The sequence below is a fragment of the Dryas octopetala genome, chromosome 4 (genome assembly GCF_963921425.1).
Source record: "Dryas octopetala chromosome 4, drDryOcto1.1, whole genome shotgun sequence".
Lineage (NCBI taxonomy): Eukaryota > Viridiplantae > Streptophyta > Magnoliopsida > Rosales > Rosaceae > Dryas > Dryas octopetala.
Genome location: NC_141369.1, coordinates 10,835,238 through 10,860,798, shown reverse-complemented (window position 1 = coordinate 10,860,798; position 25,561 = coordinate 10,835,238). Strand labels below are relative to the sequence as shown.

Below are 25,561 nucleotides of genomic sequence, written 5' to 3'. Positions count from 1 at the left end.
CCGCTGGTTCTCTCTCTCTCTCTCTCTCTCTCTCTCTCTCTCTCTCGCAGGATCCCTCCATCTCACCTCTGCTCGGTTGCCAGATATTCAAATTAATTGAACCTGTCATATTTTTCCAGCCACAATTCATTTTTGGATCCAGAAATGGCCATTTCGACATGTCAGTTTGGTTATTGGTTTTTGCTCGGCTATAGGCAACGCTGACAAACAAGGGAAGGAGGTGGCAATGGTTGCTGCTGGATTAATATTTTATTTTTTGTCCTTTTAAGTTAATTTAAGCCTAAGTGTAACCAAAAAAAAAAAAAAAAATTCAATGCCTTTAAGGGCAAAAGATCGGTATCACAATAGAAACCCCTTTTGTTTTTGGGCAATTTTATATTTTAACCATTTTTAATCATGCACTTACTTTTCTAATTTTGGCGGGAAAACTCTTTTTTTGAATAACCCTTTGGCCCTTTATGGTCGAAAATAACCCCAGTTTATGGCCCTTTCTGACCTGTCTACCTCTATCTGTCAATCTGTCATAATTTGACTGCAGCACCATGTGAAGGGTTGTTGCCAGTTCATCTTGTTCATCTCTTTGATGAACAAGATAAACCTCCAAATAGCTTCCAAGATCTAAATACGAAACCAGATCATATTACTTCAAAGCCATACAAAAATTACAATACTAAGACCTGTAACAAAATCATACAAAAATCAAGATCATTGAGAGAAAGCAAGATCCATACAAACCCAAAATCATTATTAAAATGTTAAAACCCGCTCAAACATAAAAATCTTCCTCACAATCTTCCACCAGGCCTTTCACTATTGTGTTGAAAATTTGACATAATTTTTGGCCGGAACACGCAAGTGGCAAGCTCTCCAGATTTGAAGCCCTCCACTTCCGATTGTGTACTTGTCTGGGGAACAGTCATTGAAACCATCCTATTCATCAAATAGATTTCAAAATCATCATATAGAAATCAAAACCATACATCTTTTTTATTGATTTGAAATGACTACACTATCTTTGCAAACACCATTAACTAAATGAAACTCCCAGATAAACCAAATAAATATTCACATAAATAAAAACCCATATCCAAGTTTAAAGCAATTTACATACCCAAATCAGTCTTAAAACAAAGCTGGTGGAGAGAGGTCGCCGATGAGGCCGCTGGCGGTGGAGAGAGGTCAGAGAGAGGTGCAATCAGATCGAGAATTGGTGTGAATAGTGTTTGTGAATTTTGCAGGTTTATGTGATTTTTGTTGTTTAATTCCAGATAGATGAGGGCTGAGCTTGGAGAGAAAGTGAGGAAGAGAGAGAGCTAGGTTTGGAGAGAATAGAAGTCACAAATTTTGGCCTTTGGTATAAGTATTTATATTAAGGGTATTATAGTACTTTCAAGTTCAAAAAGAGTTATACATGTAGAAATCTTGGCGCCAGAGTTAAAAAAAGAGCCCCAAAAAGGGCCATTCCATGTAATATTGTAATTTCTCTTTGTTTTTTGGTATGAGAAATTGAGAAGTACCACTATGAACTAGTATACGCATAAGGACATAACTGTAGCTACTAACTTGCCGTAACATCTATCAATACTTACTCATATAAGCCATATATTAAATATAGAGGTTCATATCAATACATTTTCTGCGGCACGGAGATGTGTATTAACCCATTCTCTTCTCTATATAAACTTTGGACCAGTCTTCCATTTCAGTGTACCTTCTTTTTAGTTCATTCACTTTATCAAATCCTAGCTTCTTTTCTAGCTACCATAGCTACCATGGAGTTCATCAACCCGCAGCTCTGCAAATGCATTTGTTTGGGTTTGATGCTTATATGCATGTTGGGGGCTTGGTCTTCTGAAGCCACTTCTCGAACTCTCCAAGACGCATCAATGTATGCGAGATACGAGCAATGAATGACTTGTTATGGACGTGTATACAATGACATTAACGACAAGGATATGCGTTTTAAGATTTTCAAGGAAAATGTGGCATTCATTGAATCTTCCAATAACAATGCAAACAAACCTTACAAATTAAGCATCAATCAATTTGCAGACCTTACCAATGAAGAATTCACAGCCTCAAGAAATAGATTCAAGGGGCATGAATGTTCCACAAAGACCACTTATTTCAAATATGAAAATATTAGCGCAGTGCCAGCTACAATGGATTGGAGGAAGAAGGGAGCTGTAACACCCATCAAGGACCAAGGCCAATGTGGTAATTATTAGGCATCTAATATTTTTCTTCTTTTGGAATTAATTTATATTGTTTCTATATGTTCTAACTACTAGCCATTTGCAATGAAAAAAAAAATATAGGATGCTGTTGGGCTTTTTCAGCAGTGGCAGCCATGGAAGGAATTACTCAGCTTACAACCGGTAAATTAATCTCTTTGTCTGAACAAGAGCTTGTTGACTGTGACACCAGTGGAACAGACCAAGGTTGCGAGGGTGGCTTAATGGACGATGCGTTTCAGTTCATCAATCAAAATCATGGGCTTAGTACGGAGGCTAATTACCCCTACACTGGTGTTGATGGTACTTGCAACACCAAAAAGGAAGCCAGCCATGCTGCCAAGATAACTGGCCATGAGGATGTGCCTGCAAACAGTGAAAGTGGCCTTCTTAAGGCTGTTGCTATGCAACCTGTTTCTGTTGCCATTGATGCTGGAGGTTCCGATTTCCAATTTTATTCAAGTGGTGTCTTTACAGGAACTTGTGGTACGAGCCTGGACCATGGTGTTACCGCAGTTGGTTATGGTGTGAGTGATGATGGGACAAAGTATTGGTTGGTGAAGAACTCATGGGGCACAGAATGGGGTGAACAAGGCTACATAAGAATGCAAAGAGATATTGATGCAGTGGAAGGTCTCTGCGGCATTGCTATGGAAGCCTCTTACCCCACTGCATAACTTTACCATCAAATTAAAACCGATACCTACTATACGTACCTTGTATTATATATAATGATAATGTATGAACTTGTACGTGTACTCCTTTAGGGGATTGTATCTGTAAGAAAACTATCCATTTACATTAAGAATGAAAAACTTGTTTAGTTTCTTTTTGTTGAATCATCCAACTATTTCTAAACTCAACCACTTGCTTGAATAATTATACAAGAATCGCCTTCCTAATTAACAATGCAGCAAGGGCCTAAATAATTTTTAGGCAAACACCATTCCCTTGATGGATTGATGTTTCACTACTTCTTTCTTTTCAAATCAACATATAGGATGTTGTTGGCAGCCATGGAAGGAATTACCGTGATAACTGGTAAACTAATCTCTTTTATTTTGCCCAAGCAAGAGGTAATGACTATGACATTAGCAATGAGGACCATGACCTTGCCACTAAGGCTAATTGCCCCTACAAGGGTGTTAGATGGCACTTGCAACTCTAACAAAGTGGCCCACCATTCAGCAGAACTAAATGGGTACAGAAAAGTACCTGTCAGCAATGAAGAAGAACTGCTAAAGCTGTGGGTAATCAACCAGATTTTGTTGCCATTGGCCCTAGAGGGTTTGAATTGAAGTTCTGTCTTTGCAGGAGATGTGACACCAAAGGTGTCATGGAGTTTGGTGTCATAGAGCTGCTGCTGTTGCCTCGTCCCTTATGGGACCAGTCAAGCATCGGCTGATGTCTTTACATACAAAACCAAGACTTAACCAGTAACCAGCCTGCTTTTTTGGCTGGAATTGTATCCATAAACCATTAATAAGGCCTTTAATGGAACCACCCCATGTGCAGTAAGCCAGTAACTACTAACATGCACTCGAAAAGACTAACCTCCTTAATAATTTAAGGACTTATTACTACCGCAAAATTATTAGTACAACATTCGGCGTCATACATGAAACACAACTTGCAATGCGATAAAAGTACATATGAAAATGCAAACATAGAATAAACTAGGTAAAACTACATCACTCCTCACACATTGCTGCCAAAAGGGATTTGTAGGCCAGCTCAGGCAGTAGGTTCTTTTGAGATTTAATTGCTAGATTGGCGCAACTCTGGTCGCACAAAGTCTGCATCTGCAGGCACTGAAATATCAACTGTAGGTCTCAGTTGGGCACATACTTCAATGGCTCCATGGACTGGATCTGACAGGAAGTTGCTGAGGAGGTCCTGGTTGACGGGTGCACCATTGTCCACAGCAACCAAGGCTTGCTGAGCAAGGATGTAATCGAATCGTGGAGCCCATTTCCTTGATCCCAACCGCGCTGTTGTTGAACAGTTATCAACCATGAAAGAAACTCCACGAGCATGCATGAAAGGATTCAAAGAATCCACAGACTCAATAACGCTTTCATTAATGATCTCTGAATATGAATGCCCTTTCTTCCTTAAGACTTCGATCTGGAAATTCATAAAGCCAGGGAAAGAAAAAGACCTCAAACAGCATGCAGAAGAAATTATCCCAAGTTCCTAAACAACAGCATTTATTTCTAATATAAAAAAAACAACAGAATTTACAAAACTCTAACTAACCAATCAAAGTTCCCTTGAAAAGGAATATATAATGGAGGTTTAAATTCCAAGGCACTAAAGTTTCAATTGATATAAAGTAACCAACCATTTGCATCATGTTATCATGCTACATCAGGGATATGTGCTCATCATCTACCATAGACCCTCTAATAGTTGATAACCTTAATAGACATGAGCATAATTGATATAACCAGTATCATTTATAGGTATTTAAAGTAGAATTTTTCATTGGATATATTGATAGCTGAAATGATCCCTTATTCAAGCATTTTAACTATACATGACATGCATCTTACTTTCAGAAAAGTAAAAAGGCATCAAAATATTCTCATAACCCCTTCTTTTCTCCCCCAAATTCAATCAGATACGACTAAATTGAATTGGACTAATACTTTTTAGGCATATACTTGCTCTTTGGACCTTTTAATTAATTTATCTTAGTGTCAATATAAGCTCAACAATGGCACCTTATTAAATGTGGAAACATTTTATTCATTTTTATAAAGTTCAAACATTATAAATGTACAATAAAAATTATTTCTCTCATACATAATGCATTCTACCTATGCATATTACAGGTAAAAAAACTCAGAATATTATCAGTTAACAAAAAATAAGAATTTATCACACATTACCAAGTTGGTTCCCCGAAAATTCGTCAAGTATTATAAATTACCAAGTTTGAGAATATGTATCATGAGGGTCTACTGTACTTTGAGATCAGAACGAAATCCTCTTAACATGTAAGCAACTTTAAGACTCATTGCTTTATGCATGTAATTTGCCTTCTTTTGTAAAATATTACATTTTCAACCATTCTAAAGGGTTAGGCTCATACCTGCGCCATCATTAAGGCAACAAAAACTCCAGCAGTGAAAGGGTGTAATGGGCCTAGGTCACCAGCTGGTCGTACTGATCGGACACGCTCACCGACTTTCCACATGCGAGTCTGATCAATTTTACCCATGGGGAAAGCAGGTAGACCATCCTTCTCCTGTAGACAAAGGTATTGTCATTGTCATGTGCATAACAACATTAATATTATTTCAATTAAAGTATTGAAAGAACTATATGGATCATAAACTTCAAAATAACAATAATCAAAATTCAACTTATAAGACAAAACCAGGCTTTCATCAATTATTAAATAGTGGCAACCAATGGGAGAACATACATAAAAGCGCCTTCCAGCCAAGACAACACTACGGATCTCACTACCACTAGCTACATCTTCATAGCATTCATACAAGATGTCCATGCAAGGATAATATGAGGCGCTATATGCAGTCTCAAATTCCTTTTTGCCATCTTCAGACAAAGAGTTGTATACAGCCAACATGCCCTGTTGAAAATAGAAAACAATAGAAACAACAACTTTTTATCAGATTCATATACAAGAACACATTCACACACACAAAGACAGATGACTAAAGAATGAAATTCCAAATTGAGTAGAACCTTAGTCGAGATGGTCCTTGACACAATTCCTGTTACGCATTCAACAGTGTTTTTGTAAGCCAAATCCTCACTCATTCCATTTTCGGTGTACCTTCTAAACAGGCACTCCACAATTCCATGAACAGCACCAAGTAAAATGCCTATAAACCAGAGAAGCAGAGATCAGGAATCAAGTTTACTGGATTAAAACAAAATAAAATAATAGAAATAAAGAAGGGATGTAGGAGGCCAAACGTACCTCGCTCGCCGAAGATGTCACTTTTGTATTCTTGCTCAAGTGTAGTGGCAAATGTGAAAGGAGAACCAAGGGCAACTGACCAGCCCAGGGCCACATCTGTGGCTCTACCATCAACATCCTGTACAAATAAAACACACTTAGTATGTGGGAGATCAGTTATACCATGCCAGGTAATATTTGGTCGCAGAGAAAGGAAGAGACAACAGAGAGAGAGAGAGAGAGTGCTGACCTGGTGGACTGCAAAACTGGAATTAATTCCCGCACCATTTATCTCTTTGCCTTGGACATAAAGTCTCCTTACAGAAGGACCCATCCCCTTCGGACATACAGCAATTACACTGATGTTCTTGGGAAAGTCAAGTCCCGATGACTGCAAATGCCCTAGAAGGAAACCATGGGAAAGACCAAGTATACTATTTGGCTTCATGTGTGAAAATATTTTCTCATAATTATCTGCCTGCAACATGAGAAAAAATTTAAACCCTTTCAGAACAAAAGATACTTCTCAGGATACCCAGAAAACAAAAGACTCTCTCCACACACTCAAAATTTCAGTTACATTAGACACAAGTTTCCTTATACATAGTACATAACTTATAGGAAACTTAAATATTATACCATCATTCAAAACCTTTAAACAAATACAGTCTGTCCAATGTTACATCACACAAGACCATAAAAACAAAACAATATAATTGTGAAACCACATTAAGAGGTGTAAGAGGAACCAGTACCTCATTATAAACTCTTTTTCCTAAGAAACTTATTAGTAAGTACAACTAGACAGAACTCAGAGATGGCAAGATAGAGAGAGTTGAAGGTGGTAAATAGATTAGCATAATCAAAACTAATTTAAGCAGAACAGCACAGAAGAAACAAACTAAGGCCATAAATGCACTGCAAGTTACAGCCTATATTATCAGGAACAAAATTTTCAGTACAATCAACAGACCTGTGCAGAATCAGAAATCAGTAGCAACACAAGATCACTGCCTAAGACTGTTTCCCATATATCACCCAAAGTCCCATTCTCCTCACTGAAACCAGCTGCACGAGCTTCAGAAAATGAACGGGAGCCCTTCCTGAGCCCAATCTGTAAAAATCACAGCATGGAATATTAAAATATACATATATGTAAGGAATTTAGTTAACTGAAAAAAGATTGAAAAATAACTCAATAATACCAAAAAGAAAAACTTATGTTTGAAATTTATTTTTTGTAAGGAAACTAAGAAGAAAATTACCTTGACCACAATATCGGACTTTGCTTCAGCAAGAGAATCTCTTAAATTTTGAGCTTGAGCAGGTCCCTGAAAAAAAGAAAGGTTAAAGAACCGTAAATACATATTGAATGATAAAGGAACACAAAACACATTCACAGTTCAACAAAAATGCATGGAAACAAACTACGCTTCAGAATTGATAATATATCCTACAGGAAAAGATCCATGCTGCATTGAAGTATACGGTCAAATTATCAACAAGAACAAGCAGCAGCACAATTTGATCATGTTAAAGATGATTTTGAAGATGAACAAGTGAGTCATGTGCAAAAGATTCAGAAGCCCAATATTGAGAAGAGACAAAATCAAGCTCATATGCCATACCCAGAAGTCCAAGACTGAGTAGAAGCAACAACAAGCCCATATACCATATTAGGGGTGTACTTTATTCGTGATTTAGGATTCGACAGCAAATAAATCTATTGGTACAGAAGAAAAAAAACAGACACCTATAAATCATGCATCTGTGTTCCTGCAACTCATTGGAAAAACACCCATGATTTCCAATTATTCAAAGTAAGTGTTTTTGGTTTCACTTTTTGAATCAAACCTGCCAGTACAGAAATTGAGAGAAATACCAATAACCAAAGCAGACCCCAAATATTAGTCAATCAAATTCAATAAACAAAATCGTTCAACAACTAGATAACAAGTAATGAGAGCTATTCATTCACCTGAGAACCCCAACCGATAACACCAATCTGCTTAATCCCCTTGAAGGCATCAGGAAGCAAATGGAACAAATCTCGGCCTCCTCTCACAATATACTGCAGTGAGCATTAAACCCAGATAAAAAAAATTCATAAAAATCCCCAAAAGAAAATGTTTTCCAATCACTATAAGCATTATAAATATACATGTATTTAGATATATAGATGGACAATGTTTAGCATTTTAATCTCCTTTTTCTCATTCACATACCCAAGTGCTTTGTTTGTTTGCTTTGTTACTGATTGGTATAGAAAACATGCACCCAAATGCTCGGGCATTAAAAAAAGTTTGCATTTTTTCTTAACCCAACTCATTTATCAAAAATCCAAACAAAACCAACAACCCAAACAGAAAAATTAACTAAAAAAAACTAAAAAATGCGTTTGTATGAATATAGAGAGAGGGAGAGACCTCGTCGTGACCAGCGAGGTTAACCTTCTCCTTCTTGAAAACAGAAGTCTCGAAATCGAGAGAAGGCGGGGCCTTGATACTCGGCATTGACACCATGCGAGCTCCGAGAGCCCCAGCGCCGCCACCGACACTGACATTATTACCAGCACGAGGCGCTCCGGCTCTGAGAGGCTTGACAGACTTGGAGACCACAGAGGCAAACCCTAGAGTGGAGGAACCCACATGGGTTTTGGAGGCTGAGGATGATGGTGGGGCAGAAAGGACAGGAGAGAAAGAGGAAGTGGCGGCCGCCATTGTTGACTGGGAGAAAGCAAAGAGAGGCAGTGAGCAACAAAGGGTTGGAGTTGGAGTTTAAGCAGGTTTTTATAGTGGAGGTATTTGTGTTGGGGTGGAGTCGGAGTTTAAGCAGGTTTTTATAGTGGAGGTATTTGTGTTCGGGTGGAGTTGGAGTGTTTCTTTTTGTCGTTTTGCTAGTTGTGAGTCTTGTGACTCTTCTGACTTCTGAGTCACTTGGGGTAATTGAGATAAAAATGAATATTTGTTTATTGGAGAAAAAAAAACACAAAAAAACAAAAGTAATATAATTCAATACCCCTTTTAATATGCAATAAGCTTTTTTAACTCTCCTTTCTCAAAATTTACATTTCTAATCCTTTTACATTTTTCCAAACAAAAATACATCTTACATTCTTACATATATATATATATATGACTTTATTGGCTTCTTTTATTAAGGTATATCTTAACTTATTTATGTTGAGGTATAACTTGTTGGGGCACACGCGAGTCATTTTGTGTCGATTTGAACCGTTTGCAACGATCATCTTCATTGATAAATCATCCTTACAAAAAATTAGTCAAATCAGAAATTATTTACCTATCTAACTTTGATAAAACAAATGGACAGTTTCATCGAAAATATTTTGTTCGTCCATTTATTAGATCAAAGTTAGATAGGCAAATGATTTTTGATTTGGCTAATTTTTTGCAAGAATGATCTATTAATGAAGATGTAAAAAATGAACGGTTTGGATCGACACAAAACGACTCGTGTGGGCCCTAATAGGGTATACCTTAACATAAATAAGTTGAAATATACCTCAATAGAATGAGTCTGTATATATATATATATACATGTCTCTTCCGTTGAGAAATACTCTTATATATATATAGGCCTCTTCCATTGAGATATGCCTCAACTTAAACATGATGAGGTATGACTTGTGGAACTCATTCTGCATTGTAATTCGATGATTGAAGCCGTCTATTTTTTAAGTCTATATACAAGGATCATCCTTACAAAAAATTAGATAAATTAAAAATTATTTAACTATTTGATTAAAGGGCCATCATTTCAAGTGTTAATGGAATTCATACATTCATATATTTATTCTATCACAATTAGATGTCTTAATGGTTTCCGATTTACCTAATTTTTTGAAAGATGATCCTTGTATAGAGACTTATAAAATAGACGGCTTCGATCATCAAATTACAATGCAGATTAGGTCACACAAGTCATACCTCATCATGTTCAAGATGAAGTATACCTCAACGGAAGGAGCCTATATATATATGTGTGTAGACAAAAAATTCAATCAAATAATCCACCAGTTGTTGCACCTTCTTCCTGCAGTAGACAAACCCTCCTTTACCTTCATCATGCAACAGTCATGGAGAGCGACAACCCAAACCTTCCCCTCCATCACCGGCCAGTGACCCATCATCTCATATCTCTATCTCTCTCCCCTTCTCTGATCGAAGGCTAAAGTGAAAGCTTAGAATCGAAAGGTTGGGCTACAAGCTTGGAATCGAAATGAGGGTTTCTTAGATTTGCAAGTCAGATTTTTTGGGGGTGGGAGAGAGAAACTCGGATGAGAGAGAGGGTGAGAGAGGACAAAGGAATGGGTTGGGCTAACCATGAAGAAGAAGACCCAAATCTGAACTTTTAAATGTGAAAGGTGAAGAAGATGGTCGCCATAAGAGGAGAGAATTTTTTGGTCCAGTTGTGGAATGCGCGGTCGTCAGAAGAGGTGAGGAAGATAGTCGAATTTTCGGTCGAATGAGCGGTCTACATAAGGTCAGGCTTTTTATTGCAAGGGTAAATTTGACATTTCACAGGTAAAAGGGTTTATAAAGTAAGTTTTGAGAGGGGAGGGTCAAAAAAAACTTATTGTATATTAAAAGGGATTATTCAATTAAATTACCCAAAAAAGAAAAGCAAAAATAATGTGAGAAGAAATGACAGGTGAGATTGTGAGAACAAAATGGGGTTTAGTAGTTAATGCAGCATGTCCTATAGAGCATCTTTGGCGATGAGGTAGGTTGTCTTCCAAACAAAATTATTGTAGCGTATTTATTGTGAGAAATAATAAAGAAAAAACACAAAATCTTTGTTCAACAAACACTCGCATAAACCAAAAAAATGTAAGGAAAAATAAAAGAAAGCAAATTAGAGCATATGCAGATTTGTAGTCTGATGTTATCTCGACTTTCAATTTGGACCACACAGATTTGTAGTCTGAGTTTTGTTTTGTAATTTAATTTTCTTAGTAAAAAAAAAGAAAAAAAAAAAGTTGCAAAAGCGAAATACACCTTGTGGGGCCCAAAAAGATTGGACTAACAGATTTTTTGGTCACGAAGGTTAAACCATTATGTGATAGTTTGTGAAATGCTCGTAATGCTGGTTACCTCAACATTATAGTTGAAGGAGACTCAAAAGATTCTTATAAATTGCATCAATGACAAGTGTTTTATACTGTAACGCAGTAGAACTATCATTAATGACATCAAGTTCTACTATCTTTGGAGTCATCACCTTTAAGCATATTATTAGAGAAGCAAATTTTGTTGTAGATACCTGTATAAAGCTTTTTCGTTGTAATTTTTTCTTATACCTTGCTTAAAAAAAAAAAAAGCAAAACACACATTTTTGTAGTCGAGTACCTCTGCAAATTAGTTATCAATTTCCTGAGCATATTTTCACTCAGCTGAGCAGTCGAATGAAATGTGGCTCTTCAAAATATTTTTATTATAAAATTGCATATAGTGATTTATTAAGAGCACAAAAAAGCTACACAAAATTAAGATAGCAAATCAAGAATTAATGGAGTTTGTAAAGTGTGTTGAAGCATTTTAAGATAACAAATTTGGGTCTTCAATTTGTCAAGTAAAGTATTTTTTTTTTTGGACGATTTCTAAGTCATCGATCAGCAATTGCTCACAGAGATCAGGAGCCATTTCAAAATAGTAGAGACCTAAGTCCAAGGTGTGACCTAGATGAGCAAGTCCAACAGCCTCCTTATTCTTTTCTCAAAAAAAAAAAAACAAAAACAAAAAACAAAGGAGCAATAGATTTTAGATGTAGCCTAGTAATTTAGGGGGGCTATTCAGACCACCCAAAACCACTAAGTTGACTACCCTCACAAATTTTTGCCCATTTTGCCCCTGCATGCCCATTCTCCAATTTTGGCCGGCCACCCCTCCCCACCGCCGGCGCAACCCCACCGCCGGCGGGACCCCGCCCCTCCCCTTCGCCGATCGACCCCACCCCTCCCCATCGCCGGCGCGACCCACCCACCCCGATCTCCCCTCTCTCTGCCTTCTTCCCTCTCTCTCCCCTCTCTCTGCCTCCCTCCCTCACTGGACCACCATGGGTGGCCGACGCAACCCCACCCCTCCCAGCCGCCAGCGCAACCCCACCCCTCCCATCGCCGGCGCGACCCTACCCCTCCCCATCGCCGGCGCGACCCACCCACCCCCGATCTCCCTTCTCTCTCTCTTCCCTCTCTCTGCCTTCTTCCCTCTCTCTGCCTCCCTCCTTCACCGGACCACCATGGGTGGCCGACGCGACCCCATAGACCTCCAGATCGGGGGTCGCGCCGGCCACCCATGGTGGTCTGGTGAGGGAGGGAGGCAGAAAGAGGGAAGAGAGAGAGAAGGGAGATCAGGGTGGGTGGGTCGCGCCAGCAATGGGGAGGGGTGGGGTCGACCGGCGAAGAGGAGGGGTGGGGTCACGTCGGCGGTGGGGAGGGGGTGGGGTTGTGCCGGCGGCGGGGAGGAGTGGCCGGCCAAAATTGAAGAATGGGCATGCAGGGGCAAAATGGGCAAAAATTTATGAGGGTGGTCAACTTAGTGGTTTTGGGTGATCTGAATAGCCCCCCTCAGTAATTTATTGAACACTTGTAAACAGCCCAAAATGGGCTCAATTGGGTCAGCCCAATGAACTGCTCAGTTGACCCGTTTACCCAATCCATATGGGCAAGTTTAGCCCAAGCATCATGCAACAACTGACTCGGCCGATTCGGTTCGATATCTTCCGATTATCTGCCGGACTGAGCTGGGCCAAGGTCTGGCCCAGAAAATGAGCCCGACCCGGTCCATCACAGTATGACTACTTGACTAGCCTTTACTTGTTTGGAATTGTTTAATGCCTTGGTGGTTCTTTCCACAAACGCAGCACTTCCAACATCAACACCCTTCACCTTTCAATCTCATACACCATAGTGTAAACACTGTCACTGACCACTTTCAAAGCCTTCGATTTTCCTGCTTCTCTCACAATTCTGCAATTGGGTTTTGGTTTTCCACATAATAGTCCAAAACAGCTCAAACCCAACAACACAAAGTAGAAAGAAAATGCTGACACTTACCCACTAAACAGCCACCTTTCAAAGCAAACACTAAAACAGCTTTGTCTTCTTTGCCTAATGGAAGTTACAGTAACAAGCGGACCAACAACAACAAGCACTGCCACTTTCAGGTCCTCTCCGCCAAATCTGCCTCCTGGTTTCACTCTCTTGCTCACCTGTTTTCCCTAAATTTACACTCATACCCTTCGCTTATTGCCTGATTATGGAACCGTTTTCTTGGAGTTCAGGCTGGTATAGCTCTGGTTCTGCGAGAATGAGCAGTGGGTGTTTAGTAAATTCCGAGATAAGAAATGGGTCGGCTTCGTATTCGGGTTTGGTTTTGGATGGTGTGAGAGGAGAGCTTGCGGAGGAGGCTCCGGTGAAGTTGGATAGTGAAGGGGTGTCGACGGAGAGAACCACGGAGGCTCTGAAGAATCATAGGGAGGCAGAGAAGAGGCGCAGAGCGAGGATTAATGCGCACCTTGATACACTTCGGAGCTTAGTACCGGGCGCAAAGAAGGTTTGTGTTGTTGTTTATGTTTGGTTTGAACTTGAATTTGCTCTACTTTCAATTTGTCTGACTATAGTGAGAAATGGGTGATTAACTCTGAAAATAGTATATTACATGGGTCTTTCTTTGTTTTTCCTTTTTTGTTTTTAAATTGAGTACTTTGAATTCTTAAAAGCTTTTGGTATATGGTAATATATGCTGCAATGGTTTGCATGCCAATTGTTTTTGGCAGTTCTTTTGTGTGACATATTTATACAATGATCAGTTTAGATGTTTAATAACATTGGTCAACTTTTTTCTGTAAACTATTGAAATATATTTAAAGTGAATTTTGGCTGGGGATAACCAATTACTAGCTGATCACAAAATGTATTTATTGCTTTGTTTCATTTGATTCAGGTACATTTTTGACAGTGTAATACTTAATTGGACTTTTCATAAATATAAATTACTACTTTGGTTTGAAAAGGTGAACAAATTACAGGTTTTTCCATAGTCTCATTTAGTTTTTATTCTCTTTGGAGTCTTGCCGTGCATCATGGCTGCACTGTGTGATGGATGTTCAGAAACACAGGTTATGTGAAGGTCTTTGAACATCCCTGTAAAATGAATTTAAAACAATTTTCCATGACTTCACGTTTTTGGATATACATGGAATTCTTTTTTTCTTGGCTTGTTATTAAAAAAATGAAAGGTATATGTTGGTATTAACCGTCTCAAACATGGGCCCTTAGAAGTTGACACTATTCCCTTTATTGTCAGTTCCAATGGATACCACCACCATAATGGTTCAAATTTTGGTTTTCTTTGTTCATTCTAATTGTATAGCTGAATTTGGTAATTTGAACTGACAGATGGACAAGGCATCAATTCTTGCTGAAGTAATCAGCCACTTGAAACAGCTGCAGAGGAAAGCATCTGAAGCTAGTGAAGATTGTTTCATACCAAAGGACATAGATGAATTAAGGGTTGAACAAGGGGAAGGTGGATTGGATGGAACGCCTTATTCAATTAGAGTTTCTCTATGTTGTGATTATAAACCTGGACTTCTGTCTGATATAAGACAAGCACTTGATTCTCTTCATCTTATAATAATGAAGGCCGAGATTGCAACCTTGGGAGGAAGAATGAAGAATGTTTTTGTGATGACTAGCTGCAAAGAAGAGAACATTGGAGGTGATGAAGTCCGTCAGTTGCTTGCAAGCTCTGTTCACCAGGCCCTTAGGTCTATACTTGATAAATTTTCTGCTTCACAGGAGTTCTTCGGAACCACACTTTCAAACAAGAGGCAAAGGATATCTATCTTCAATTCGTCAAAGTCATCTTCATTAGGAGATATCTGGTGAGCACATAGTCTCATACTGATGGTTTGCATTTAGTTATTATTATGTCCATGTGCATTGGCATAGAGTGTGGTGATAAGTTACTGGCAGAAACATTTTTCATCTATTGTATAATCCCAAGTGGTGTATATAACAAACTGTTGTGTATGCAGTTTAGATGGCTGAATAATGATTTCAGATGGTAACAAATGTATCTTGTCTTACTGTAAGTTGCACAAGAAAATTATTTCAATGATGATCCCCCTGGCAGATTTTGTTGGTAACTAGTGGAATTGAAATTTTAGCGTTTTGTTCAGATGAATAAGGTTGATATAAAAGATGGTGCATCCACATAGTGCCTTTGTTCTGTTTAGCTAAATTCCTGTTATGCAATATCTTTCCTGGGGAGGCATTGGAATCTAGATACTGATTGCATACTATTAGAAAAGGAATATGGTTATTGCTTTATTGTATTTCCTTCTATCATAGCGATTTAGGCAATGCTTGACACTATCTTCGTTTTCATTTTTAGTCTTAAACACAATTAAAACAGTCTTGAACTTTTTTCTGATTCGAAAGAGGGAAACCACAACTACTATTGGAGAGGGACAATAGGCCTAGAAATTATGAATCTATCAGAAAGTTTTTGCTGCCACAGGTCTTTTAAGGGTATGCAAATACTTTGGTTGGATATGATAGGGTGATAGAACTTGGAAGAATATTTATATTTCTGTGGTGATGGATACAAGAGGAAACTTGGATTTATTTTATGCATGGGTGTAAGCTTAGAAAACTTGTAGCAGTGGTATCTTAGAGTAAATATGTATTGATTATTATTATTTTTTTGCTAATAAATATGTTATTCATGAGTAGTTTTTGAGGCCTGTTGTAAATATATGCCTGTTAAAGCATACTTTATTTCAGCCAATTTTTTGGTAGACTATGACTATGAGTTACTGTGATATCATTGACTGGAAGATATGCAGGCCGCTGAAATACTGTAATGATCTGAGTCCATATCTGTGCTGGAGTGCCGTCTGAAAGTTTTTTTTTTCTTAATATCAAGCCGTATGAAAGATTAAGTAGTTTGGAAAATAATGCAGAAAATGTGTGCATATAACTATATAAGATTATTATCATTAACCAATTTATTGATATTAAAAAAAAAAAAAAAAAACTGAACAGAACACAGAAGCATATCTTTCAGTAATTTTTTTCCTTTGTTTTGCTGCAGAACCTTTCTAATTCCTTGTTCTATAAGATCTGCAACACAGGATCAAAAAACAAAGAAATCTGTACCCTAGAATGAAACCCAATATTACACCTATGTTAGTCCACTTCTGTGACTGTTTCAACCCTTTCTGCATCAAAAATTTATCACCATATAAGCATTCTCCTTCCACAATAGCCAAGCATCTGCTCATTTCCTGCTGTCCTCCATACTCATTTATCATAAAACACTCAAGTGGGTACTTAAACAAACTCAAGTAGTGCATGAAAGTCCAGTACCTGGGTATGTCATCCTTTGGTATGAAATACCCACAAAAGAGAAAAAAAGATCCCATAGTCCCTGCGATTAGAGATGTTCCCATGATATAGTTTGGCACAAGAGCACTGAAGCATGCAACAAAAGAATTCGACATCAAAATGACCATCCAAACGACTAGTAAAAAGTAGAAAAACCCATCAACTTGCCTTCTCAGTCCAACTAACCAGTAGACTGGGATTGCATATAGAAGAGCAACTGTTAGAAGGAAAGGAAGGTACACTAGAGTGTTTGATATGACATAAGAAGAGATTCTATAAGCTCCTCTTGAGGTTTCTCTCATTAATATCCTCCTTTCTCGCAGATAAATTGGGAGGCCTTCTGTTGTGCAAGACAGCAAGAAGGCTAGGCTGAAGGCAAAAAACCCCATTTGTGTTTGTAATTTGGCTCTTGTTGGGTCATTTGCAGCATTCATAAAAGTAGTGCCAAGAACAAATGCAGCCAGCAATGCTTGTATTGTTCGTGCAACAAAGAGTTGTTTGGTTCTATAGATGTTGCTGGTAAATCTCTGACCCAATATAAAAACCTCTTTGAGTCGAGGATTAGGGAAACAGAGCTTATTTCCTTCAACAATACATGTGGTTGGACTTAGACCTATTTTGATATGCTCATTTTCTTCTTTTACGTCACTATATTCGACTTTAATTTCTTCCATACCTATGACCAGGTCCTCTGTGGCATCCATGGCAAATTCAAGCAAATTAACGTACTGAGGAATGAGATGACCTACATATGTTAGCCGTTGCTCGAGGACATGCAGAGATCCATGGTGAAGAAGAGTTCCATTTGACAATAACAGAATTTGATTAAATAGCTCAAGAATTCGGAAACCAGGCTGGTGAATGGTTAACACAATTGTCTTCCCTTGTTCTGTAGCCATAGATTTGAGCAACAAGGCTACATCAAGAGCTGATGCTGAGTCCAACCCAGATGTTGGTTCATCAAGCAGAAGAACTGCTGGATCATGAACCAGATCAACACCAATGGAAACTCTACGTTTTTCACCACCTGAAATTCCACGGTTTGATTCACTACCAACTCGTACATTGGCAATATGCTCTAGTCCAAGCTCCTTCAGTAGCTTTCCAACTCTAGACGTGGCCTTTTCTAGCCCACCGTGCAACCTCAGGCGAGCACTGTACATGAGGGTCTCTTTTGCAGTAAGAAGCGGGAAGAGGGCTTCATCTTGACTGACATAACCAGATATTCTCCGAAAATGTTGAGCATTCATCGGCTGCTCATTGACAAGAACTTGGCCAATAACAGTATTGAGTGGGATCATTCCAGCAAGTATTTCTAACAATGTTGTCTTTCCAGCTCCACTTGGACCAGCAATGGCTGTGATCTCTCCTGGTCTAGCTTCACAACTTACATTCTTCAGAATGTATGCTTTTGGAGAAACATCAGGCCAGAATAGCCAATTGAATTCAGCTGTGTGAGATAATTTGTAAAAGATTTTATTGGTCTTTATTCTATAACGGGTTTCCCTGCCATCGGAATCTGCTGTATTCGTTGGTAATTCCATTGAGGAACTGAAAAGAGAAGGCTATGAAATGTGATGGGAATAGGAAGAGATAGAGAGGAAGTAAATGAACTAGCTAACCTATTCAACAATTAACCTCAACGCCCCTATAATTATAGTTTTATTTTTTTGGGGCAAATGACCATTTTGGGTCTTTGCACCTGTTTCAATTTCGTCCATGTTGTTTTGACTTTTTTCAATTAAGTCATGTATTTATATTTTATTACAACTAAGTCCAAATTTTAGACATAATTTTCATATGAAAACTACGTGCAATGGTAGTTTTTGCAAGTTTAGGAGCAAAACAACCATAAAATTCATATAGTTCCACTCCTGCATTGATAAAAATAAGGATTTCACTGTCTAAATTAAGACAAAATTTTAACTTTATACTTAAATGTAACAAAATGTAAACTACAAGTACTTAATTGAAAAAATTGGAATGATAGGTACAAAATTGAAACAACCACTAAACTATGGGGACAAAATGGTCATTTTCCCTTTTTTTTTTTGCTATCAAACAAAAGAAAGACATATATCAAGGCATGAAACTATGGCGCATATCACAAGAAATATTATGTGTGATCGTAATACCATGTAGTATATTGACATGGTGTTACTAATTCATTTAAATTATAATATATGTGTACAATCATTAACATCTAAAACCTTAAACCCTAAACAATAACCATAAAAATTGTACACATATTATACTTTATAGTCACATACAATCTAATAAATTTTTTATACATTACAGCTTGTCGTATCTACCAAAATCTTAGTAAAATATTGTCCCAAGGAATATTCTAAGTGGTGAGTAAGGATGGAGAAAAAGGTTAGAAATTGTGTTTAATGTGTATTAGGTAACTTGAAAGGGTGTATTATATAACTAATAATAAAGTTTTATGAGTAGAGCTTATAATTATAGTTTTATTGCTAACAATTTCTATGATGGTCATTCATGCAGCGTTTGGGCAATTTCTAATTTCTACACTGTGTAAACTTGGCTTGAAGGGACAATTTAGAGTTTTTCTATTAAAACAAAAAATTAATTATCTTAGGCTACCTTTTACTTATTGTTTTTACTCTCCAGTACACCAATTAATTTTATTTAACAACAAGGTAAGTTACAACTACCTGGCTTATCTTGAAATCTGATCAATTGTCATTTTATTTCCTTTTTGTCTTCCTCTTTCTTCTCTATCTCCCCCCGCTATGTCTTTCTTCTCTTTCCTCTTTATCATCTTCTTGTTCTTCTTCTTCGCAGAGCAAGCATCTCTGGGACGAACACCACCACCATGAGCAGCGCTGCTGTCAACGGCCTTGAAAATCTCAAAGCTGACAAAGAAGCAATGAATTTGCTCCGAGCTCGATCGAAGCCTTTTGGATCTGCTATGACCACTCCGGCTTCTCCTCGATTGGGCATGATCACAGCTCGTAGTAGACTCCTACTTTGATTTCTTATTAGTAGAAGGTTCTTGATTTTTTTTAAGCTCAGTTTCTGAAACTGCAATTTCTAGAACGTTGTAAGTGAATTGAAACTGCAGTTTATTGGAGTTGCAGTTAGTAACTGCAGTTTTTATTGGAGTTGCAAGCTTACAATTGCATTTACTAATTGCAAGTGAAACTGCAGTTTATTGCAGACTTGCAGTTGCAGTTACAAACTGCAATTTCTGAAATTGTAGTTTATTGGAATTGCAAGTTTATAGTTGCAGTTACTAATTGCAACTGTAGTTTTTTTTTTTTAAGCTCAGGTTTTAAAACTACAATTTCTGGAATGTTGTAAATGAACTGAAACTGCAGTTTATTGGAGTTGCAAGCTTGCAGTTGCAGTTACTAATTGCAAGTGAAACTGTAGTTTATTGGAATTGCAGACTTGCAGTTGCAGTTACTAATTGCAAGTGAAACCGCAGTTTATTGGAGTTGCAAACTTGCAGTTTATTGAAGTTGCAGACTTACAGTTGCAGTTGCAGTTATTATAGATGGAGGAAATAAAAACAGTAATGCTAGGAATTTCAACTTTCCTTCTCTACCTTATGTATCATTACTTTACTGGATAAAATATTTTCTTTTATTTTTTAGATTTTATATCTTATTTTTAGTATCTAATGTATAAATGTCATGTAATTAAATTGAGAAAATAATTTGAGATCCCTAGCAGTACTATAATAAAGATGGCTCATCTCACGGTTAAGAAAAAGAAATTAGAAATTTGGTTAACTTTCTATGTAATTCAGTAAAGTCTAAATTACTCCAAGGCAAAATAAAAAGGAAAATAAAAAACAAAATCAACCTAACCTCCATCAAGGTTGGCGTTGTGCATGTGCAGCTGTGCTCATACCCACCAAAGGACCCCAATTGAGAATAGGAAAATGTTTACTTGTCCTTACAACCAATCACATGAGTTCATGATGGAGCCCACCACCTTCTCTCTGGAATTTAAGCTCAGGTTTTAAAACTGCAATTTCTGGAATGTTGTAAATGAACTGAAACTGCAGTTTATTAGAGTTGCAAGCTTGCAGTTGCAGTTACTAATTGCAAGTGAAACTGTAGTTTATTGGAATTGCAGACTTGCAGTTGCAGTTACTAATTGCAAGTGAAACCGCAGTTTATTGAAGGTGCAGACTTGCAGTTGCAGTTTCAGAAACTGCAGTTTATTGAAGTTGCAGACTTACAGTTGCAGTTGCAGTTATTATAGATGGAGGAAATAAAAACAGTAATGCTAGGAATTTCAACTTTCCTTCTCTACCTTATGTATCATTACTTTACTGGATAAAATATTTTCTTTTATTTTTTAGATTTTATATCTTATTTTTAGTATCTAATGCATAAATGTCATGTAATTAAATTGAGAAAATAATTTGAGATCCCTAGCAGTACTATAATAAAGATGGCTCATCTCACGGTTAAGAAAAAGAAATTAGAAATTTGGTCAACTTTCTATGTAATTCAGTAAAGTCTAAATTACTCCAAGGCAAAATAAAAAGGAAAATAAAAAACAAAATCAACCTAACCTCCATCAAGGTTGGCGTTGTGCATGTGCAGCTGTGCTCATACCCACCAAAGGACCCCAATTGAGAATAGGAAAATGTTTAGGTACTCATAAATGAGTACTAAGTTTGTCCTTACAACCAATCACATGAGTTTATGATGGAGCCCACCACCTTCTCTCTCATGGTGGACTCAATTATGGGCTCATGTGATTGGTTGTGAAGACAAATTTGTACTCATTTATGAGTACCAAAGCATTGCTCTTCAGAATATATGCCCATTTTTTAATGTAAACTCAATTGAAAAATATAAAATATAAAATAAACCTCGCACTTTCTGAGGTATCATGCCGATAAAAAAAAACAAAACATAATAAATTCTTAGTTAAGAGGTAAAATTCTCAATTTCAAGGTAAAGTTCTAAATTTTGCAATCTTTCTTTGTCAATCAACTTAATAAAAAAAAACAAAACATAATAAATTCTTAGTTAAGAGGTAAAATTCTCAATTTCAAGGTAAAGTTCTAAATTTTGCAATCTTTCTTTGTCAATCAACTTAATAAAAAAAAACAAAACATAATAAATTCTTAGTTAAGAGGTAAAATTCTCAATTTCAAGGTAAAGTTCTAAATTTTGCAATCTTTCTTTGTCAATCAACTTAATAAATTTTGTAACTTTCGAGATTTAAAATGGTGAGATTTTAATGATTTAAATATCATAAATGACAAGATTTAATATGTTATAGGCAATTTTGAAATGATAAAACGAAGGTGATAGAATGTTTTAAAATTCAACTTGCATCAGAAATATTAAAATTTTATAATATTTAAATAATAAATATACGTAATAGAATCAGATTCATTGTTAACATGTATATTTAACAAAAAAAGATTATAAATGTATTATTTTTATGCGATTTTAAAATTGTAACTGACTAACAATTATTTGAGTCGAATTATAATTGTCAATAGGGATATAAATGAGCCGAGCCAAGCCGAATACTAGGTTGCTCAAGTTCGACTTGAATAATATTTATCAAGCTTGAAGCTCAAGCTCGAATGAAGTTTGGAGAGTTATGTTCAACTCGACTCGTATACTCTTTTTTTCTAAGCTTAAGCTCGATTTTGCTCGGCTCGTTTGTGAAACAAGCTCGAGCTTATACTTGGCTTGGCTCATCTCAAGAGCTTTACCAGCTAAGTATACCGAACCGAAGTTCAAGCTCACTAGCTTTACGAGTTGAGTATATTGAAGCTTATGCTTGGCTCATTTTTCTAACAGGCCTAATATTTTGCTTGGCTTAGACCGTTTCTTTTACGAACATGAGTTGAACTTGAATTGTATTAAGCTGATAGCCCTAACTGTTTAACAGTTACAATCCTAAACATTATATACCAATCCATCCGCCTATTAAAATATAGACCGATTTTTCACTTTTTCCAGCATATGTATTTGTTTGTTATTGTATTTTGAATTAAAAAAATAAATGATTTAAAGTCTATTTTATAGTTTTCAATAATAAATAACACACCTAAAAATTACAATGATAAAAATGTCCGCCTATTAAAAATGTCCGCCTTTTAGTTAAATAATGATTGTTGAACCGTAAAAAAATTCAAAAAAAAAAATATAAAGGTTGAGGTTGAGATAAGATCCCCATATGCCATGTGCCACATTAATTTCAAATGAAAACAAATTGAAAAGTGAGATAATGTGGATTTATCTGAAAGCTTAATTATCTCTTATCTGATGAGTTTAAATTTAAATGGAGAGAGTTATCTCATCTCCATCTGATCTCATCACTTGGACTTCCCATGGACTCTATAAATAGAGCATAAGGGATTCAGAAAAAAAAGAGGAGAAGAGAAGAGGGGGAAAGAAGACACCGAAAGGCTGAAAGAGAAAGTACAGAGAGAAGAGAGAATTACTGCAAGATCGTTGCTGTTCAAATTCAAGGTAGTGGCCCTTGGCGGTGTTCTTTCTTTTAAAGGTGGGGGTTCTGGTCTGAACCCCCCATAAATCTATCCTCTCAAGAGATGGGGGTTCTGGTCTAAACCCCACAAAATTAATTTTCCAAGCTGGTGGTTCTATGCTGAACCCCACAAAGGAAATTACTTCCTCTGCCTTCAATTGCCAACCAGATTAAGAGAAATAAAAATCTCTTGTTGCTATATTAATGCCCGCAAGGAAAAAAAAATTAAAAAAAAAAGCAAAGCTCTGCAACTAAAGAAAAAGGGAAAGTTGCATGACTCAATTGCAACATGACCTCACACATGCAGCAAGCCTACGGGTACAGCAAGAAGTAAGGATAAAGCAAATGTGGGCTGCTGCATTTAAAGAGTTGGCATGAATGTTTACTGTACACAAAGACAAGTTAATGCCATAAAGCCTGGCTGCTGTAGTGCTGTGGTACTCAAGTTTTTGTCCAATCCATCAAGCCAGCCAAGTCAGAAAGCTACTGGACTTGGGCTAGCTCCCTAATTGAGAATGCTCCCAGCTTGTTTTCAAAGTAGGAGTGCCCATTAAAAATATAAAGGGTATCAATTAATAAATAATTGATACAAAGATATTAATTAGTGGGCACATAATCAAATTCATGTTAGCCCATTATAAAAGAATGTATCATTTAACAAATAAATGATACAAAAAAATATTAATGGGCACATTTTCCTCAAAATCCCAAATTCTTCAATTGGTACAAAACCAACACTCTCCGATCGGTATAAAACCAACTCTCTCAATCGGTACAAAACCGAAACCAAATTCAAACCCCAAATTTAAACTCTCAAATTGGTACAAAACCACCTTTCTCAAATGGCACAAAATCATCTCTCTTAAATTGGTACAAAACCAAATATCTCAAATCTAAATCCTAAACTCAACTCCAAAAATGGCACAAAGCCAATCAAGTCAAATTCTTTCACCGAACTACGTCCGGTTTGATCCCATCATGGGTACGTAGGCAATGTGAGTAAAATTCACACTCAACCTCATTTACAAAATTTTTCTAAATTCCCTTAGGAATTAATTCATATAAATTTCTTTGAATTAATTTCGCACCAAATCAAATCCACCCAAATCCTTCAGAAATTAGTTTTACACACAAAAGTTCCTGAATTAATTTCTCAAATCAAATCCAAGGGCTCTAAACCCTACCCAAATTACACAAATCATTTAAATGAGTCATTCACTCATTTAATTCCCAAAAACTTGGAACTACGTGTGGTTTGATCCTGCAGTGGGTACGTAGGCAACCTAAAATACGGATGCAACTGCAATCACAAATAAATTCCATTTCAATGGGTCGTTTATCCATTGGAAATCCAAACACTCACTAAGTGATCTGTTGGTTTCATTGCATTTGGAATCAAAGGGTGTTCCCTTGAGTCAAGGGACTATAATTAAGAGATGTACTCCATCTTGAATGGGTCGTACCCAAAATAATAAAACCCTTATTCCATAAATGAATTTGGGTGAAATTATGTTGGGTAATATTTATTATTTATTTAAAAATTTTGTTCAACAATGATAAACAAACCTGCGTTATAAGTTGTAACTTATAACTAGGGACCCCTGCCAGTGTCACAGTGTGGCATGACATTTATTTATTTTTTTAGCATACTAGGCAGATTAATTATCTGGTAATTAGTAATTTAGTAGCAGACTAGCAGTCATTCTTATTGCTATAATTACAAAATAAAAAAAGGCAATAAACAAGGAAAAAATTTGCATTCGACCTCATTTGGCAAGAGAACCCGGTCTTGCCACCGTCGCCGTCACCGGGGAAGACGCGCTCATGTCGTCATCCATATTCAACGCATTTGAGAGAGAGAGAGAGAGAGAGAGAGAGAGAGAGAGAGAGAGAGAGAGAGAGAGAGAGAGAGAGAGAGAGAGGATAAAAGAGAGGAGCGCCCAGGACAAGCTGCCGCCGGCGCCACCACTGCCGCAAACGTAAGTTGTTAAAAACAGTTCAAATTTTGAGGTGCATTGTTTGGAATGGGTGTTGGGTTTTGTAATTTTTTTGTTAATGAGATTGAAGATGGTTGAATAAGTTTTTTTTTTTTTTCCCTTTTTCTCTGTTTCTGTCTCTAATATTTGATTAAATTAGAGGGTTATAAGAACGACTTATATCTAATTGTCACTTATGCAGATAATTTTTAAGTAAAATTAAGAAATCCTGAGATAAGATCAAGTTGGTAGACACTAGACAGAAACATCAAAATGCAGTATCAGTGAATTGGATGATGATGAGTCCACATGCATTCTGAAATGCAGTAATGCCAAGGTCTGACATTTCTGATTTCATGTTAACTTTACCATAACATGAATGAAATAGGATACAATTACATAAAATGTATTATTTATCATAAACCAACATACTGATGATATAATGGACTGGAAAAGAAACATACTGATATATAGGTAAACAGACAAAGGGCCCAAAAAACTT

At 36.9% G+C, this 25,561-nt stretch overlaps 3 protein-coding genes and 1 pseudogene across 7 annotated transcripts; 2 read left to right on the top strand and 2 right to left on the bottom strand.

The window, feature by feature from the left end:
- Window positions 1-1,772: 1,772 nt before the first annotated feature.
- On the top strand, window positions 1,773-2,911 carry LOC147286742 (senescence-specific cysteine protease SAG39-like). Its single transcript, XM_086239110.1, has 2 exons — window positions 1,773-2,217; window positions 2,319-2,911. The coding sequence occupies exons 1-2, from the start codon at window positions 1,911-1,913 to the stop codon at window positions 2,909-2,911; spliced, it is 900 nt and encodes a 299-aa protein (XP_086095236.1). The 5' UTR covers window positions 1,773-1,910.
- An 868-nt stretch (window positions 2,912-3,779) lies between these two features.
- LOC147286741 (ketol-acid reductoisomerase) lies at window positions 3,780-8,982 on the bottom strand. The gene is made up of 10 exons (XM_086239108.1): window positions 8,595-8,982; window positions 8,147-8,239; window positions 7,434-7,499; window positions 7,142-7,282; window positions 6,419-6,646; window positions 6,190-6,307; window positions 5,952-6,091; window positions 5,668-5,835; window positions 5,332-5,487; window positions 3,780-4,361 (listed from the first exon to the last, which is right to left on the bottom strand). Exons 1-10 carry the CDS (start codon window positions 8,886-8,888, stop codon window positions 3,993-3,995), a joined length of 1,773 nt encoding a protein of 590 aa, XP_086095234.1. The 5' UTR covers window positions 8,889-8,982; the 3' UTR covers window positions 3,780-3,992.
- Window positions 8,983-13,058: 4,076 nt separating this feature from the next.
- Window positions 13,059-17,409, top strand: LOC147286740 (transcription factor bHLH30-like). 5 transcript variants are annotated; one of them, XM_086241401.1, is made up of 6 exons: window positions 13,059-13,382; window positions 13,474-13,745; window positions 14,591-14,912; window positions 14,993-15,078; window positions 16,909-17,104; window positions 17,272-17,348. In XM_086241401.1, exons 1-5 carry the CDS (start codon window positions 13,304-13,306, stop codon window positions 16,951-16,953), a joined length of 804 nt encoding a protein of 267 aa, XP_086097527.1. In that variant the 5' UTR covers window positions 13,059-13,303; the 3' UTR covers window positions 16,954-17,104; window positions 17,272-17,348. The 5 variants fall into 5 exon arrangements, with proteins under 5 accessions (XP_086097527.1, XP_086097525.1, XP_086097529.1 ...); XM_086241399.1 differs by having other exon boundaries at window positions 14,591-15,078; XM_086241403.1 differs by lacking the exon at window positions 16,909-17,104 and having other exon boundaries at window positions 13,059-13,356; window positions 14,591-15,078; window positions 17,272-17,409.
- Window positions 16,300-18,282, bottom strand: LOC147286739 (ABC transporter G family member 10 pseudogene; annotated as a pseudogene).
- Between the last annotated feature and the right edge of the window lie 7,279 nt (window positions 18,283-25,561).